At 40.4% G+C, this 20884-nt stretch overlaps 1 protein-coding gene across 2 annotated transcripts in view; it reads right to left on the bottom strand.

Annotated features, from left to right (window-relative positions):
• Positions 1-14019, bottom strand: part of LOC138310607 (interferon-induced very large GTPase 1-like) — a 30649-nt gene extending 16630 nt beyond the window's left edge. The window contains exons 1-5 of one of the 2 annotated variants that reach the window (XM_069251882.1): positions 13918-14019; positions 4463-4500; positions 2585-2647; positions 1741-2148; positions 106-1213 (exon numbers count right to left, since the gene is read on the bottom strand). In XM_069251882.1, the coding sequence (XP_069107983.1) occupies positions 106-1213; positions 1741-2148; positions 2585-2593 (1525 nt within the window). In that variant the 5' untranslated portion in view covers positions 2594-2647; positions 4463-4500; positions 13918-14019. The remainder of the gene's footprint in view (positions 1-105; positions 1214-1740; positions 2149-2584; positions 2648-4462; positions 4501-13917) is intronic. The other variant, XM_069251883.1, reaches the window with a different exon arrangement.
• Positions 14020-20884: the final 6865 nt, after the last annotated feature.

The following is a 20884-nucleotide window of genomic DNA, read 5'->3' as shown; positions in this document are numbered from 1 at the left end:
TATTTACACGTTGTACATGTTTTAAACCTTTTGTTTGTTTGTTTGTTTGATTAATTAACGTCCTATTAAACCGTAATTTTAAATAAACAATAAATGGTAGTAAACCTTGCGATGTACCGTCAGTGTTCCTTCTGCTGCCTGGTTGCAATGATGAAGTTTGACCGACATCCTCGCTATTGTTGCCTGGTTGCGATGGTGAAGGTTGACCGTCGGTTTCGCTACTGTTGCCTGGTTGGGTTGATGAAGTTTGCCCGACGGTCTCGCTATTGTTGCCTTGTTGCGAAGATGAAGTTCGACCGACGGTCTCGCTACTGTTGCCTGGTTGATGTGATGAAGTTTGACCGACGGTCTCGCTATTGATGCCTGGGTGCGATGATGAAGTTTGACCGACAGTCTCGCTATTGTTGCCTGGTTGCGATGATGAAGTTTGACCGACGGCCTCGCTATTGTTGCCTGGTTGCGATGATGAAGTTTGACCGACAGTCTCGCTATTGATGCCTGGTAGCGATGATGAAGTTTGACCGTCTGTCTCGCTATCGTTACCTGGTTGCGATGGTGAAGTTTGACCGTCTGTCTGGCTATCGTTACCTGGTTGCAATAGTGAAGTTTGACCGTCGGTTTCGCCACTGTTGCCTGATTGCGGTGATGAAGTGAGAATGTCAGTCACTTTTATTTTGTCTTGTTGCAGTTTTGGGTCATTTTTCCTCATGCCGCCTTTCCCCTTTACAATGATGTGAATGTTTCCATTATTTTCGAGTTTTGGAACCCGGCTTTTGTGGATCAATTTTCCGTTATATGACAGCATATAAGACCTGGATGGCAACATAAGTCGTTTACTGATCATTGATGTTACATCTCCAATTGTATTGTTTTGATCTACATCATGACTGAATAGATACCTTTGATGGTCGTAAAAATGAATGTTTACGGTTGCAAGATTGATTTTCTCGTTACAATTCTGATCTTCCTGCTCAGTTACCATTGTCAAAGATGAAGCCTGAGGACCTATATACTTGGCAACGGAATCGTTAGTGGGGAAATTTGTACTTAGTTGACCATGACCCGGCAATAGGCAAAGTGAGTTTTCAGTTACGTTTGTGTTGCCATGGACTGTTTTGTTAATCCTGGTGCTATGATCAACTCTCTTTGTGGAATCAGTTTCCGAAATGAGTATTTTTCTCTCTGATGTTTTGTTTTTTTTGCGTGGCAAATTCTGCAAATGTAAATAACATGCATAATACAGGTTTCATGAAGAATTGTGGTTTGATTTGCTGTATTAAGTTAAAGTCATATGTTCCATAACATAAAAACCAAACGTTTTCATGGATTAAGTTGTGAAACCCATTCACAAGCAACATTTGCAACTTGGCCTGATTTTTTGATCTGTCATGTGTATTTCAAAAATTTCTTTTGAACATTAAGATACATTTTAAAAATGAAATCATATACAATGTAAGTACAGTAAATAAAGTAATAACGGACGCATTTACAGCGAATTTATGGTTATAACGTGGTAATTTATATTGTCTGCCAACGGTTCCTATGTCCGTACTATGTGACTGTATAACGAACTTTGCTGATAACATCTGGTCCACAAAGGTTCGTTATAACCGTGGGTTACTGCATTTTATTTAAGTATCAAAATGTTACATTTTCGTGGTAAATAATATTATTAAAGGTTCTTATTCCCATGAGCATGGAAATAACGGCACATTTAACTTAATAAAAAATAAAACTTACGTTTGTATGTCTTGGCTCTGTTTTCTTCTTTCGATGCGATTTCGTTGTCCTCTTGTATTTCCGTGAAGATGGTGTTGGGGTTACGGTTGAACTATTGACGTTTGTCGATGGTCGTTTTCTTCGCTTTCTCCGACGTGGAGGTTCCTGTTGTAGAATGCTGTATAAAGTATCTGTTGACGGTTGATCGTGATGATAGGCCCCATATGTATTATAACCTCCAATGTCCGCATCCATCCTCTTAACAGGAATGGAAGGGTGTTCTGGTTTGTCCCCGTAGACGCTAAGACTCGTGCACCTTCTCCGGTCAGAAACACTATGGCGTTTTGTGTCCGGTGGTTTCCTGTATTTATTTTTACACGTTCCCTGTTTTCGTTGAAATGTGATGTAGCTGCCATTAATGTGTACATTCTGAAATTAATTATTCAAACGTGATAATGACATTTATGTTATTATAAAAACAATGTATTAATCAGAAAATAAAACTGAATCTAAAACAAAATCATTAAAATTACATAGACTAAAGTCCAAAAAACGAAATCCAAGAAAATTAAACCCCCACGGAAAATAATGATTTCACAGTATATGTATCTGACAAGCTTTTATTCTTCATTTCTTAAGATATATTATCGAATACTACAGAGACTTTTTAATAAATGTGTTACATTTGTAACATTTAATCTACACGATGACCATCTACCATTTGAACTAAAGACTACCGGTCACCAAATCATACCGGAAGTGACCATTAACTTCTTGTCATAATACGAGATGTAGTAGATTGGAGGCTATGGCATCTTATTTATAGATATTCGTGTAAACAGTACATAAATTTATGATATCTTACGTTATTCATGGCCAACACACATTCCGTCGACGTATCATCAAACAAACGGATGAAGCCCCTCCCCTGTAAAAAATAAAACTTTTTTTTAAAAGATGCTCCATCGCCGACAAAGCACAAACGATACTCATCATTTTAACAAATGTTAAATCTGTTTAATAATTTACATATATGTCAAATTAACACACAAATAATATGAAGTAATTTCTTTTGCTTTTAGGTGCATGTGCACTCGATACTTCATTCCACATAGAACATAGTTTTCCGGGATGCAATTCAATATTTTTGACAATTTTATCTTGAAGTAAAACAAGAAGAACTTTTTGGTGGTGGTAATGGTGTAACTTTTGTAATTGAAGAGAAATACTAAATCGTCTGCTACTGTTTTTGATAGAGAAAAATACCATTTGTCAGCTGTGGAACATCATTAAGACCGAATCTGTGTTTACTGTATATGAAATTTGTGCATTTTTGAACAGTTTTATAAATTTGGTAGGGCAACAAATTGCAATTAAACCAAAATATTAATTATTAAGTGTTAGGTTGTCAGTATAATGTGACCGGGTGAGAATCAGTATAATGTGACCGGGTGGGATGTGCTTGTTTGGTGTCAGTATAATGTGACCGGGTGGGATGTGCTTGTTTGGTGTCAGTATAATGTGACCGGGTGGGGTGTGCTTGTTTGGTGTCAGTATAATGTGACCGGGTGGGGTGTGCTTGTTTGGTGTCAGTATAATGTGACCGGGGGTGGGGTGTGGCTTGTGACCGGGTGGGTGTGCTTGTTTGGTGTCAGTATAATGTGACCGGGTGGGGTTGTGCTTGTTTGGTGTCAGTATAATGTGACCGGGTGGGATGTGCTTGTTTGGTGTCAGTATAATGTGACCGGGTGGGATGTGCTTGTTTGGTGTCAGTATAATGTGACCGGGTGGGATGTGCTTGTTTTGGTGTCAGTATAATGTGACCGGGTGGGATGTGCTTGTTTGGTGTCAGTATAATGTGACCGGGTGGGATGTGCTTGTTTGGTGTCAGTATAATGTGACCGGGTGGGATGTGCTTGTTTGGTGTCAGTATAATGTGACCGGGTGGGATGTGCTTGTTTGGTGTCAGTATAATGTGACCGGGTGGGATGTGCTTGTTTGGTGTCAGTATAATGTGACCGGGTGGGATGTGCTTGTTTGGTGTCAGTAATGTGACCGGGTGGGATGTGCTTGTTTGGTGTCAGTATAATGTGACCGGGTGGGATGTCTTGTTTGGTGTCAATATGTGACTTGTTTGTTTGTGTCAGTATAATGTGACCGGGTGGGATGTGCTTGTTTGGTGTCTTTGGTTGTTGTTATGCGTCAGCAAGACAGCACTATAAAAAGGATGAAAATTCCACTCTTCAATAATACACAACTCGAATATACTCCAGCCTCCTACAGTATACAGACATCGCAACACATTGAGCACATGGGAGGCCGTCCTTAAATGATCCTGACCATTAATAGGCATTGATATTGGTAATACACAAAACTTAACCAAGTGTAACTGTTACTATACACTGTTTTTAACTTGACTATAACCTACTACATCGCTTTGATATAATTTCCGTAATTATTATCATATTAGGAACTTAAGACAACTGGTCGCGCATTTCATTATAAATACTTATCGATATAGTAGCGGAGGAGAAATAGGTTCCCATGTACTTCTCTGGCAATTTTTTGGAACATGGCTTTTTAGTGCCGGTATGATGTCTAGTTTAATTTTAAGCTTGTTGCCATTGACAATTAATGTCCCATGGAGGTCATATGGCGGACATTTTTGATTTTAATTATCAAAAACTGCCAGAGGGGTACAAGGGAACCTACTTCTCCTCCCCCACTAATAATTAATAATTACCGTGCCAGAGTATATCCGAATATCGTTTACCTGGGCAACTGTGGAAATAAAATGGCGTTTTGTTTACAACATGAAAGGTACCTAACTGTTTTACAAATTCAAAGTAAAACATAGATAGATTAACGTTATCTTCAATCAAAAGTATTATATATTCCCACTTAATACGAAATTTGGAATCTATACATTATTCAATCTATTAAATGATTTCTTCTTTTAAAGTGTAGCTTTAAGACATTTTCTGTAAAAGTAAAAGGAGAATATAGTATATATGTTACTTTATCGGGTTTCCCAAAAAGAGATACTGAAACGAGTGGATTAACATACTGGGGAATACCATTGATTACCTGGGGGTATACATGAGGAATACCTAGGGTATACGCGAGAAATACCGGAGGAATATCTGGGGTATACGTGAGGAATACCTAGGGTATACGTGAGGAATACCTGGAGTATAAGTGAGGAATACATGGGGTATACTTGAAAAATACCTGGGGTATTCGTGCGGAATACCTAGGAAATACCTGAGAAATGCCTGCGAAATAAGCGAGGTATACGTGAGGAATACCTGGGGGTATACATGAGAAATGCCTGGGGTTATACGTGAGGAATACCTGGGGTATTAGTGAGGAATACCTGGGGTTATACGTGAGGAATACCTGGGGTATACGTGAAGAATACCTCGGGTATACGTGAAGAATACCTGGATTTTACGTGAGGAAAACATGGGGTATACGTGAGGAATACCAGGGGTTTACGTGAGTAATACCTGGAGTATACGTGAGAAATACCAACGGTATACGTGAGAAATACCTGAGGAATACCTGGGGGTATACGTGAGGAATACCTGGGGTTATACGTGAGGAATACCTGGGGTATACGTGAAGAATACCTCGGGTATACGTGAAGAATACCTGGATTTTACGTGAGGAATACATGGGGTATACGTGAGGAATACCTAGGGTATACGTGAGAAATACCTGGGGGTATACGTGAGGAATACTAAGGGGTATACGTGAGAAATACCTGGGGGTGTACGTGAGGAAAACCTGGGTGTATATAAGTGAGGTATAGGGGGTACCAAGGAATACTGAGGAATACCTGAGGAATACCTGGGGGTATACGTGAGGAATACCTGGGGTATACGTGAGGAATACCTGGGGGTATACGTGAGGAATACCTGGGGGTATACGTGAGGAATACCTGGGGGTATACGTGAGGAATACCAAGGGTATAGGTGAGGAATACCTGAGGAATACCTGGGGTATACGTGAGGAATACCTGGGGGTATACGTGAGGAATACCTGGGGGTATACGTGAGAAATAACGTGAGAAATACCTGGGGTATTAGTGAGAAATACCTAGGGTATACGTGAGGAATACCAGGAGTATACCTGAGGAATACCAGGGGTATACGTGAGGAATACCGGGGGGTATACGTGAGTAATATATTGGGGGTATACGTGAGGAATACCGGGGGTATTAGTGAGGAATACCAGGAGTATACGTGAGGAATACCTGGGGTATACGTGAGGAATACCAGGGGTATACGTGAGGAATACCGGGGGTATTAGTGAGGAATACCAGGAGTATACGTGAGGAATACCTGGTATACGGGGGGTATACGTGAGTAATATATTGGGGTATACGTGAGGAATACCAGGGGTATACGTGAGGAATACCTGGGGTATACGTGAGTAATACATTGGGGGTATACGTCAGGAATAAATGGGGTATACGTTAGGACAACCAGGGGTATACGTGAGGAATACCTGGTGTATACGCGAGGAATACCTCGATTATACGTGAGGAATACCTGGGATATACGTAAGGAATACCTGGGGGTATACGTGAGGAATACTAAGGGTATACGTGAGAAATACCTGGGGGTATACGTGAGGAAAACCTGGGGTATACGTGAGGAATACCTGGGGGTATACGTGAGGAATACCTGGGGGTATACGTGAGGAATACATGGGGGTATACGTGAGAAATACCTGGGGTATACGTGAGAAATACCTAGGGTATACGTGAGGAATACCTAGGGTATACGTGAGGAATACCTGGGGGTATACGTGAGGAATACCTGGGGGTATACGTGAGGAATACCAAGGGTATACGTGAGAAATACCTGGGGTATTAGTGAGAAATACCTAGGGTATACGTGAGGAATACCAGGAGTATACCTGAGGAATACCAGGGGTATACGTGAGGAATACCTGGGGTGTACGTGAGTAATACATTGGGGGTATACGTCAGGAATAAATGGGGTATACGTTAGGAAAACCTGGGGTATACGTGAGGAATACCTGGTGTATACGCGAGGAATACCTCGATTATACGTGAGGAATACCTGGGATATACGTAAGGAATACCGGGTTTATACTTGAGGAATACCTCGGGTATACATGAGGAATACCTGGGGTATTCGTGAGGAATACCTAGGAAATACCTGAGAACTGCTGCGTTATAACTGGGATATACGTGAGGAGTACCTTGGGTATACGTGAGGAATACCTTGGGTATACGTGAGGAATACCTGGGGGTATACGTGAGGAATACTAAGGGTATACGTGAGAAATACCTGGGGGTATACGTGAGGAAAACCTGGGTGTATAAGTGAGGAATACCAAGGGTATAGGTGAGAAATACCTGAGGAATACCTGGGGTATACGTGAGGAATACCTGGGGGTATACGTGAGGAATACCAAGGGTATACGTGAGAAATACCTGGGGTATTAGTGAGAAATACCTAGGGTATACGTGAGGAATACCAGGAGTATACCTGAGGAATACCAGGGGTATACGTGAGGAATACCTGGGGTATACGTGAGTAATACATTGGGGGTATACGTCAGGAATAAATGGGGTATACGTTAGGAAAACCTGGGGTATACGTGAGGAATACCTGGTGTATACGCGAGGAATACCTCGATTATACGTGAGGAATACCTGGGATATACGTAAGGAATACCGGGTTTATACTTGAGGAATACCTCGGGTATACATGAGGAATACCTGGGGTATTCGTGAGGAATACCTAGGAAATACCTGAGAACTGCTGCGTTATAACTGGGATATACGTGAGGAGTACCTTGGGTATACGTGAGGAATACCTTGGGTATACGTGAGGAATACCTTGGGTATACGTGAGGAATACCTGGGGGTATACGTGAGGAATACCTGGGGGTATACGTGAGGAATACCTGGGGGTATACGTGAGGAATACCTGGGGGGTATACGTGAGGAATACCTGGAATACCTTGGGTGTATACGTGAGGAATACCTGGGGGTATACGTGAGGAATACCAAGGGTATACGTGAGAAATACCTGGGGTATTAGTGAGAAATACCTGGGGGTATACGTGAGGAATACCTGGGGTATACGTGAGGAATACCTGGGGTATACGTGAGGAATACCTGGGGTATACGTGAGGAATACCTGGGGGTATACGTGAGGAATACCAAGGGTATACGTGAGGAATACCTGGGGGTATACGTGAGGAATACCTGGGGGTATACGTGAGGAATACCTGGGGTATACGTGAGGAATACCTGGGGTATACGTGAGAAATACCATTGGGGGTATACGTGAGGAATAACCTGGGGTATACGTGAGGAATACCTGGGGGTATACGTGAGGAATACCTTGGGTATACGTGAGGAATACCTGGGGTATACGTGAGGAATACCTGGGGTATACGTGAGGAATACCTGGGGTATACGTGAGGAATACCAGGAGTATACGTGAGTAATATATTGGGGGTATACGTGAGGAATACCTGGGGTATACGTGAGGAATACCAGGGGGGATATACTTGAGGAATACCTGGGGTATACGTGAGAAATACCGTGGGGTATAGTGAGGAATACATGGGGTATACGTGAGGAATACCGGGGGTATACGTGAGGAATACCAGGGGGTATACGTGAGGAATACCGGGGTAGGGTGAGTATATACGTGGGGAGGGATATACCGGGGGTATACGTGAGGAATACCTTGGGGTATTACGTGAGGAATACCTGGGGGTATACGTGAGGAATACCTGGGGGTATACGTGAGGAATACCAAGGGTATACGTGAGAAATACCTGGGGTATACGTGAGGAATACCTAGGGTATACGTGAGGAATACCAGGAGTATACGTGAGGAATACCAGGGGTATACGTGAGGAATATATTGGGGTATACGTGAGGAATACCTGGGTATACGTGAGGAAATACCTGGGGTATATACTGAGGAATACCTATTGGTATACGTGAGGAATACCTGGGGTATACGTGAGGAGGAATACCTGGGTATACGTGAGGAATACCTGGGGTATACGTGAGGAATTACCTGGGGTTATACAGTGAGTAATACCTGGGGTACTACGTGAGGAATACCTAGGGTAAATACGTGAGGAATACCTGGGGGTATACGTGAGGAATACCTGGGGTATACGTGAGGAATACCTTGGGGTATTATAGTGAGGAATACCGGGTTTATACGTGAGGAATACAGGGGGTATACGTGAGGAATAACTAAGGGTATACGTGGAATACCTGGGGGTATACGTGAGGAATACCTGGGGGTATAAGTGGGAATACGTGAGGAATACCTGAGGAAAATACCTGAGGAATACCTGGGTATACGTGAGGAATACCTGGGGGTATACGTGAGGAATACCTTGGGGGTATACGTGAGGAATACCTGGGGGTATACGTGAGGAAACCTGGGGGTATACGTGAGGAATACCTGATAGGTGAGGAATACCTGGTGTTTACGCAAGGAATACCTGATTATACGTGAGGAATACCTGGGATATACGTGAGTAATACATGGTTTATACGTTGAGGAATACCTCGGGTATACATGAGGAATACCTGGGGTATACGTGAGGAATACCTGGGGGTATACGTGAGAAATACCCAGGTTATAACTGGGGTATACGTGAGGAGTACCTGGGGTATACGTGAGGAATACCTGGGGTATACGTGAGGAATACCTGGGGGTATACGTGAGGAATACCTGGGGTATACGTGAGGAATACCTGGGGTATACGTGAGGAATACCTGGGGTATACGTGAGGAATACCTGGGGGTATACGTGAGGAATACCTGGGGTATACGTGAGGATATACCAAGGGTATAGGTGGGTAATACGTGAGGAATACCTGGGGGTATACGTGAGGAATACCTGGGGGTATACGTGAGGAATACCTAGGGGTATACGTGAGGAAATACCTGGGGTATATACGTGAGGAATACCAATGGGTAAAGTGAGTAATACGTGAGGAATACCTGGGGTATACGTGAGGAATACCTGGGGTATACGTGAGGAATACCTGGGGTATACGTGAGGAATACCTGGGGTATACGTGAGGAATACCTGGGGTATACGTGAGGAATACCTGGGGGTATACGTGAGGAATACCTGGGGTATACGTGAGGAATCGGGTACCTGGGGTATACGTGAGGAATACCTGGGGGTATAATACCTGAGGAATACCAAGGGGTATTACGTGAGAAATACCTGGGGTATACGTGAGGAATACCCTGGGGTATACGTGAGGAATACCTGGGGTATACGTGAGAAATACCAGGGGTATACGTGAGGAATACCTGGGGTTATACGTGAGGAATACCTGGGGTATACGTGAGGAATACCGTGAGGAATACCTATTGGGGTATACGTGAGGAATACCTGGGGTATACGTGAGGAAATACAAAGGGGTATACGTGAGGAATACCTGGGGGTATACGTGAGGAAATACCTGGGGGTATACGTGAGGAATACCTGGGGTATACGTGAGGAATACCTGGGGTATACGTGAGGAATACCTGGGGTATACGTGAGGAATACCTGGGGGTATACGTGAGGAATACCGGGTTTATACGTGAGGAATACCTCGGGTATACGTGAGGAATACCTGGGGTATACGTGAGGAATACCTGGGGTATACGTGAGGAATACCTGGGGGTATACGTGAGGAATACCTGGGGTATACGTGAGGAATACCTGGGGGTATACGTGAGGAATACCTGGGGGTATACGTGAGGAATACCTGGGGTATACGTGAGAAATACCTGGGGGTATACGTGAGGAATACCTGGGGTATACGTGAGGAATACCTGGGGGTATACGTGAGGAAATACCTGGGGGTTATACGTGAGAATACCTGGGGTATACGTGAGGAATAACCTGGGGTATACGTGAGGAATACCTATAGGTAGAAAATACGTGAGGAATACCTGGGGTATACGTGAGGAATACCTGGGGTATACGTGAGGAATACCAGGGGTATACGTGAGGAATACCTGGGGTATACGTGAGGAATACCTGGGGGTATACGTGAGGAATACCGGGGGTATACGTGAGGAATACCTGGGGTATACGTGAGGAATACCAGGGGGTATACGTGAGGAATACCTGGGAGTATACGTGAGGAATACCTGGGGTGTATACGTGAGGAATACCTGGGGTATACGTGAGAATACCTCGGGTATACGTGAGGAATACCTTGGAGTATACACTGAGGAATACCTGGGTTTCGTGGAGATATATATGAGGAAATACCTGGGGGTATACTGTGAGGAATACCTGGGGTATACGTGAGGAATACCTGGGGTATACGTGAGGAATACCTAGGGTATACGTGAGGAATACCTGGGGGTATACGTGAGGAATACCTGGGGTATACGTGAGGAATACTAAAAATACCTGAGATACGTGAGGTTATACCTGGGAGGTATACGTGAGGAAATACCAGGGGTATACGTGAGGAATACCTGGGGTATACGTGAGGAATACCTTGGGGGTATACGTGAGGAATACCGGGGGTATACGTGAGAAATACCTGAGGAATACCTGGGGTATACGTGAGGAATACCTGGGGGTATACGTGAGGAATACCGGGGGTATACGTGAGGAATACCGGGGGTATACGTGAGTAATATATTGGGGGTATACGTGAGGAATACCGGGGGGTATACGTGAGGAATACCAGGAGTATACGTGAGGAATACCATTGGGGGTATACGTGAGGAATACCGGGGGGTATACGTGAGGAATACCAGGGGTATACGTGAGGAATACCTGGGGTATACGTGAGTAATATATTGGGGGTATACGTGAGGAATACCGGGGGTATACGTGAGTAATATATTGGGGGTATACGTGAGGAATACCAGGGGTATACGTGAGGAATACCAGGGGGTATACGTGAGGAATACCGGGGGTATACGTGAGGAATACCAGGGGTATACGTGAGGAATACCTGGGGTATACGTGAGTAATATATTGGGGGTATACGTGAGGAATACCGGGGGTATACGTGAGGAATACTGGGTGTATAGTGAGGAATACCATGGGTATAGGTGAGAAATACCTGAGGAAATACCTGGGGATATACGTGAGGAGATACCTGGGGGTTTTATACGTGAGGAAATACCTGGGTATACGATGAGGAATACCTGGGGGTATACGTGAGGAATACCTACGGTGTATACGTGAGGAATACCAAGCTGTTGTATATACGTGAGGAATACCTGGGGGTATACGTGAGGAATACCTGGGGTATACGTGAGGAATACCTGGGGGTATACGTGAGGAATACATTGGGGGTATACGTGAGGAATACCTGGGGTATACGTGAGGAATACCTGGGGGTATACGTGAGGAATACCTGGGGTATACGTGAGGAATACCTGGGGTATACGTGAGGAATACTGGGTATACGTGTAGGAATACCTGAGGGTATACGTGAGGAATACCAAGGGTATAGGTGAGAAATACCTGAGGAATACCTGGGGTATACGTGAGAATACCTTGGGGTATACGTGAGGAATACCGCGGAGTATAGTGAGTAATATATTGGGGGTATACGTGAGGAATACCTGGGGGTATACGTGAGTAATATATTGGGGGTAGGATTCTTTTAGGAAATACCGGGGGTATACGTGAGGAATACCTGGGGTATACGTGAGGAATACCAGGGGTATATACGTGAGGAATACCTGGGGGTATACGTGAGGAATACCTGGGGTGGGTATACGTGAGGGAATACCAAGGAGGATATACGTGATGAATACATTGGGGGTATACCTGAGGAATACCTGGGGTATACGTGAGGAATACCGGGAGTACTTAGTGAGGAATACCAGGGAGTATACGTGAGGAATACCTGGGAGTATGACGTGAGGAATACCTGGGGGTATTACGTGAGGAATAACCAGGAGGTATACGTTGAGGAATACCTGGGGGTATACGTGAGGAATATAGGGGGGTATACCGTGAGGAATACCAGGAGTATACGTGAGTGAGAATACCTGGGGTAACTACGTGAGAAATACCGGGGGGTATACGTGAGGAATACCAATGGGGTTATACGTTGAGGAATACCTGGGGGGTATACGTGAGGAATACCTTCGGGCGTACCTGGGGTTACGTGAGGAATAAATGGGGTATTACGTTAGGGAATACCTGGGGATATATGTGATGGGAATACCGGGTTATACGTGAGGAAATACCTGGGGTATACTGAGGTATACCTGGGGTATACGTGAGGAATACCCTGGGTATACGTGAGGAATACCTGGGGTTTATACGTGAGGAATACCTGGGGGTATACGTGAGAAATACCTGAGGGTATATCCGTGAGAAAAATACCTGGGGGTATACGTGAGGAATAACCTGGGTGGGTAACGTGAGAAATACCTGAGGAATACTGAGAAATACCTGGGGTATACGTGAGGAATACCTGGGGGTATACCGTGAGGAATACCTGGGGGGTATAGTACGTGAGGAATACCTGGGGTATACGTGAGGAAATACCTGGGGTATACGTGAGGAATACCTGGGGTATACGTGAGAAATTCACTGAGGGAATACCTGGGGTATACGTGAGGAAATACCTGGGTTAGGAAAGGAAATACCTGAGAAATACGTGAGGAAAACCTGGGGTATACTTGAGGAAGACCTGGTGTATACGCGAGGAATACCTGGGGTATATATACATGAGGTAATACCTGGGGTATACGTAAGGAATACTGGTGTATACGTGAGGAATACCTGGGGTATACACGTAAGGAAATACAGGGGGAGGGGGTATACGTGAGGCATACCTGGGGGTATGCGTGAGGAATACATGGAGGTATACGTGAGAAATACCTAGAGGTATACGTGAGGAATACCCAGAAGAAATACCTGAGGAATACCTTAGGGTATACGTAAGGAATACCTGGTGTATACGTGAGGAATACCTGGTGGTACATGTATACGTGAAGAATACCTGGAGTTATACGTGAGGAATATCTGGGGTATACATGAAGAATACCTGGGTATACGTGAAGAATACCTGGTGTATACGTGAGGAGGAATACCTGGGGTATTACGTGAAGAAAACCTGGGGTATACGTGATGAAATATCTGGGGTATACGTGAAGAAAAACCTAGTGTATACGTGAAGAATACCTACCCGTCTCCACACACTTCACGATATACTGGCGACTAAAGTAGAGAATTTAGGCCATTGGGAATGCCAGATATTAAAATATCCATATCAAACTCTCTATCTTCTGTAAGAGAACAAATATTACAATATATTCAATTTATACTTAAATAAATACCATCATGTTTCAGAAGGATTAAATATGTCGGTTTTGCATTTATTATCACATAGTCCGCCTAATATCCAGTGACTTTGCCTGTGTAATAGTTTTGCTCAGTAGTGATAACGGCACCATTACCTCCCCGCGGGCTCTTTTAATCTCTTAAACATTAAAACTGGGTATTTTTTAGATATTGATGTTGGAGAGGTGTAGATGAGTGGATATGGATACCATGTACGATGTTTGAAAATAAAACAAAATTAAAAAAAAAAAAAAAAAAAAAAAAAAACAGATATGCAATTCACTGTACTGTGTGTAATCTAAAATGCTGTACGATGTAATCTTTGTACAACACACATTGTTTATCTAACATATCTTTATGTTGGTGTATATACATATCACGGCAGGTTGATATAATATTTAATAACACAGTTATTAGCTGGCTAGAAATAAACACGTAGCTGGGTGTTAGTCTGGATTTATTCTTATCGAAAATAGATAGGAATATATACAGTAATAACTATGTAGGTTGTATAGAAATTCAATAGGAAGGGTATTCAAATTTGACAAGAATATCATCATAAGCCTAAACAATATATACTTTAAACAGCAATTATCAGTCTAGCTTAGCACCAGATCATCTAAAAATGCCTGTAATCTATTTTAAAATTTGGTTCCATGCATTATCACAGTATTATTTCAAATATTAGAACTAAAAAATATCATTTTCTTATTTGTATGGTATGTTGATGGTGTTAATATGGACGGTCATGCCTCTTCACATTTATCGATGTATGCAAAACTTAAAAATCGTTATGACTGAGCCCTTCAAATTTGTTTAATTCGTAGCGGGGTATGTCATTTACTGTCGTGGTGTAATATTGATTGGCAAATAAAAGTGATTATTATTACTTTTTACTCTCTATCTCTATATCATGTCCACAAAGCACTTACCTATTTTGCTCTATTTACTCGAAAGGCAAGCTTTCTGTCCTTAACAGCACTTCCGGCAATATACGGCTATACACGACAATGCACACCTATAGACTATCAATGATCATACACAGTGTGTGGCAAATTATTGCTTGTTATCAGATAGACTTACACCTTCTCAATCTAAATATAGTAACAATGACTGCATTCATATTTGTAATGCCGCAGCAGTGACCGGGGCAGCAGACACTATTGAAGTTGCGCGAGATTGAACGTGAATTTATTGTGACTTCAATATATAATATGACGTCATTCTAACGGTGCGCTGGACAAGGACATTACAATCTGGTAACATATATGTGGCTGGAAAATTCACGGAACCTCCACTTATTACCCTGTTATCGAAAGACTGATGATCACTTAACATACAAACATTTATTTAATGTAACAATTATAATATGTGTTTTTCATCGCCTTGAATAGCAACGGTGATATTGTTTTCGCTTCGAACTCCTCCGAAGCCGTCAAAACGTTTTATATTTCAAGATTACACGGGTTTTGTTCTCTCGACTCCGTTAACTTTCTCCATGGTGCTATCCGAATTAACTAATTTAATGATATTGTATGAATTTTCCGATTACTTCTTTGTATTCGTATCATGTCATTTGAGTATTTCTCAGTTCTGTGAGACAGTAAATCAGTCATTTTACTGAGGGCTCATCATGTGAGCTATTGAAGGAGCATCGGTCGTCCGTGATACGTAGTGCGGTGTTCGTTCACATTTAACACAGCTGGATGGAACTTGCATTGAATAATTAGCTAAAATGTTCCCCTTTCAACACACACAAAAAAACTAGTTCTTGAACAATATCTTCTTGTTCTCTAATATAATAAATAAGGTCATTTTCAAAAGTGTCTCCTACGTTGATGGTTGTGGTGGTCATTTTTGAAAAAAGTGATGGTGTCATTTGCATGTCCGGGCTCAATTACGAATATAACTCAGGTGTGTTGACAAATTACAATTACGTATTATGTCACGTGCGCACTGAAAGTGGCATAGTACACTTTATTACCATTTTGTAGTCGGTGTTCCTAAATCACTTGTTTGTCTAAATCATCGCTAAATATAATTGATTTCTACCCTCTTGTATAAGAAAACACCGCTGCACCGACATGGTCATCATAGAATGTTCCCCGACCTTTGATTGTTCCGAACATAATATCTTCGGCTATCAAAACCCTGGGTTTGGTACTGTATCGATATAACACATAGCTTTGCCGCTCATTATAAAAAAAAAAAAAATATAAAACCTGCGGACACACATCTGCTGATCTTGACAAACCAAACTAAAAGCTAGCATTAGCTAGTCTTATCCGGAAATTGAATGAGATAAAATGATGATTAATCATGGTATTAGTACGTAATTAACGTCATAGCGTTCATTCATTCAGCAAACAGTAAATAATTAATCAATGTACATTGTATTTTGAAATGTGTAAACTCACGAATTCAAATATGTATAAAATTATGTCAATATTTTTAATCATGAGTTTTGATCATTTTACCCCATATTATTTAGCATTGTGATAAAAATAGCGAAATTCTTGACGAGTACTGGTGTTTTTTGGTGAATAATTTTGGATTCGAATTCATGTCGTCGCTTCACAATTAATCAGATTTTGTTTTTATGTAACACCTTGTTGGGTAAAGATTTTTGCCTATAATTTGATCAAACAGTGCCTTTAGAGATTAGATAAAAAATGCATGTTTTGGTATAGACACCTAAAGCAGGCGAACACTGGAGGTGTGCTGAATAATCTCAATAATTACTTAGTTATTATACTTAACGAGTACATATTGTTGTAAATTTTCTATTGCTTTTTTTTTCTTTGTTCATGTTAAATTCTAGTTATAGTAATCTTCAATTTGGAGGAATAAAGATGAACTTAGCATCTGATCGTAGTCATACAAGATATTATTTTAGAAAACAGATTATGAAATAATATGTGATACATTGTAAGTGAATTTCTTTATAATGGATTATTATATATATGTCGATGATGTAATAATGTAATACATGTACTAGATATACTGTAAATGTACTTGTTTTTATATAAGCGGTTGTTTAATTTAGAGCTTTATGGGTTCTTCTCGGAGCGCTAATTCATATAAAGTGCTTAATCATGTAAAAATGATATTTTCGGTATTAAACCACTCACCGAATTGCGCTAATAAATCATATCACACAGTTATTAACATTTGCGCTTAAATAAGTATGTTGACACAGTAATCCAACTGACACGTGTATTTAAGCATTATTCTCAATATCTTTTGTGGTTATGAAGTTATAAACAAAAAACAGACGGACACTCTTAATCATAGACGCTTCGCATCTATGAATAATGTCCTTCCGTTTTTTTTGTCTATGACTTCCTTACCACAAAATATATTGAGAATAAATTTTATAATTTAATTCAGATAACTCACTCAGGTACTAATTTAGGCATACATTTCTTTGATTTTACCTCACTTAAAATACTTACAATAAAATAGTTATTGAATTGTGGCGCAGTGATATCTTATCCAATAATTCAGTTTGGCCAATGACTGTGCCGCTTTTATAAATTTCCCCGCGAAACCGTTTTGTATATATGTCGTCATAATACTTGACGTTACAATTCTTTCTATGGAAAATAACCCTCAAAGATCCTAACAATTGTTCTAGACCTGACTCCGATTTTCGAAACAAAAGTGCTAATTTAAGTCAAAAACTTAAGTTTTTCTCCTTATTGTAACGTTAAGTCAGTTTTGGACTTATGTTTATTTCAAGAATAGGGGGCCAGACTATTTTTTTTATTTTGATGTGATAATATGTATATATATTAATCTATAGTCAGTGTCATAAGTATATTATTTTATACTTGATATTTTTATATTTCGATAATATAATAATATCTTTCATATACTATAAGTGTGATACTTATTATTTTATTTGATATACAGAATGTAATTAGGGATGTATATGGTGATACATTTTCTATTTGAAAAGTATATTAAAATATCTATTTGACAGGTATACAAAAAATTCAGAGCTAAGAAGAACATTAAAATTTGTACATATATCGGAAAAAAACCCAGTTCTAATGGAAATTTAGATTCAGGTCGTTTTACTGTGATATGCCAAGAAAAGCCCATGCGCGGCGAAATGCGTGTGGAGTGTTCAAAACTCAGCATCGGCTGTCAGCACATTACCACATTGGTGGTTCGAAAACATCTTGGGTTGCCGCTACCCCGTCCATTTATCGTTAGAGTTATGCTAACTATTTGTCTATGAAATGCTCTAAATCGCTCCTGACATTATAGTGTCTTACTTTCTTGGTGAAATTGGCTCTCGTCTTAAAAAATTATTTATATCCACTCCTCAGTGGTTTAGGGGTATGCAGTTCATTTGTTTTACATGTGTGACGTTGGCTACGGGGTTTATATACTGCGACACACATGGTAACCTGCTGAATTCGTATGGATCAACGATTTATAATTACATCCGGTAACAGATTAAATACTTATACTATGAAGTGGAATTTGTCAAGATTTTTAGTTTATATGTTTCTTTTAGAATAGTTTTTGAACTAATACATTTATGCCATATTTTGCTTCTTGTTTATGTTAAAAGATTTTGCCTGAGTGGATTTGTCCATTTATTCATTAGTAACGTATTTTCAGTTGGCATTACATAGCCATTTTAAATGCCAAATTGGACTGAGGCACTAATCATTGTTGCGACTACGTTATGTTGAATTTGACTCTGTTAAGTTTTGCCTATTGAATTGCCATATGAAAGACGTTCGCTTGTGCTTCATAGTTAAATTTGGTTAAAATTGTGTGCTTATAATCACCTAAGGTATTTTGCTATCCTATAATGAAAATAAACTGTTCATTATCATCTTGGATGGAACAGCCATTTGAACAAGCCGTCATCCATGATCGCTGGCACCGACCAATTGTGACGTCCACAATAATATATGACGTCATCAATAAGCGCTCTGATGTTCATGGTCCTATATGTATGCCAAACTGCGTTTTGTAAGGTTACAATTGTGGGCCTGCAGTGAAAATGTAAATTGAATTACAATTAGAGTTGGCATAGAGGATGACTCTGAGGAAGGAAAACTTCAAAAAAATATAGATACCAGGTTTGATTTTGTAGTTGTACTGCTAATTAATAGTCAATTACACCAGGTATTATTACATAGCAAAGTTAGTGTGCATATTCCTTCGTAGTTTGGGATCTTTCAAAACATAAACTGTTGGGTTGTTATTTATTAGGGTGTGGCGATTGAAACATGGGTAACATTTATATACATAAAATATGGTCATTGTTTTGGTATTCGTGGTCTGAAATTGGAAAATAATCATTTCATTCCATTGTTGTATGCAAGTCTTTAAGTATTACGAAGCATTGAAATTTATACATGGTCAGTTTGGAGGTTGTGTTTCAAGCTAGTAACCATGCGATATGTTGGTTCGATTAGAATTCTGGTCTTTAAAACTTTATATTTCTATGGAGGATATTTGGTTAAATGTACTCTGTAATCCTTCCTTTGTGCCTTATCAGCCAAATAACATACTCAGCATATAATTGTACATAAAGTGTAATCGATATATATAATGGATATTTAGGTGTCGTCGAAATGTAAGTCAATTATTATGTTGAAGCGACCTGCTGATTATACAAGCCGAAATGAATGTCGAATGTTTATGTTGAATGCGACACTGCCTAAGATTATACAGGTCTGATTATACTGCGGAATTGAAAAGTCGGAATGTTTATGTTGAAGCGACACTGTGATTATTCAAGTCGAAAATGAAAGTCGAATGTTATTGTTGAAGCGTCCATGCCTGATTATACAAGTCGAAATGAAAGTTCGAATGTTTATGTTGAAGCGGTCTACTGCTGATATACAGTCGGAATGAAAGTCGTATGTTTTTGTTGAAGCGACATGATGTTTTATAAAGTCGAAATGTAAATTCGAGTATGTTTATGTTGAAGCGACACTGCCTGATTATACAAGTCGAAATGAAAAGCCGAATGTTTAGTTGAAGCACACGCTGATTATACAAGTCGAAGATGAAATGTCGAATGTTTATGTTGAAGCGACACTCCTGCTGATTATACAAGTCGAAAGAAAAGCCGAATGTTTATGTTTAAGCGACACAGCTGATTATCAAGATCGAAATGAAATCGAATGTTTATGTTTGAAGGCGACACTTCTGTTTATTCAAGTCGAAATTAAAGTCGAATGTTTATGTTGAAGCGACACTGCTGATTATACAAAGTCGTATGAAAGCCGAATGGTTTATGTTGAAGCGACAACTGCTAATTATACAAGTCGAATGAAACCGAATGAGTTTATGTTGAAGCGACAACTGCTGATTATACAACACAATCTTAAGCATGTAAACATTTAACGTCTTTGTGTAATTCCATTTTATGTATGAAAGTTAGCACTATACTTTTAAGGTAAAAAGAGATCATTAGCCTTTTTCAATCACGAACGACTAACAGAAACACATGTATTGGGACATGTTAACACTGTAATATCTTTATGGATCAAAGTAAGCTGTTAATATATTTGGTGCAACATTACGAAGCTGAGATAAGCAGCGATATATCTATTTATTTGTAAGAAAAAAATCCCATGAGACAGTAAATACGTGTTCAGTGGCGTGTGGCTATGTTTTGAAAAGAATAGAAAGACCAGCATGCTTATTGAGGGATCAGGTGGGCTTAATATTTGCGTAATGAGAGCCAACTTCAAGGTATATTTGGTAAGTACTGGTAATATCATTTTGGTTTTGATAAAATGTGTGGTTAAAATAACAACAGAAAACAAAAAACT

The sequence above is a fragment of the Argopecten irradians genome, chromosome 16 (genome assembly GCF_041381155.1).
Source record: "Argopecten irradians isolate NY chromosome 16, Ai_NY, whole genome shotgun sequence".
In the NCBI taxonomy this organism is placed as follows: domain Eukaryota; kingdom Metazoa; phylum Mollusca; class Bivalvia; order Pectinida; family Pectinidae; genus Argopecten; species Argopecten irradians.
The sequence above is the reverse complement of the archived record's forward strand: the minus strand, read 5'-3'. Positions and strand labels throughout refer to the sequence as shown.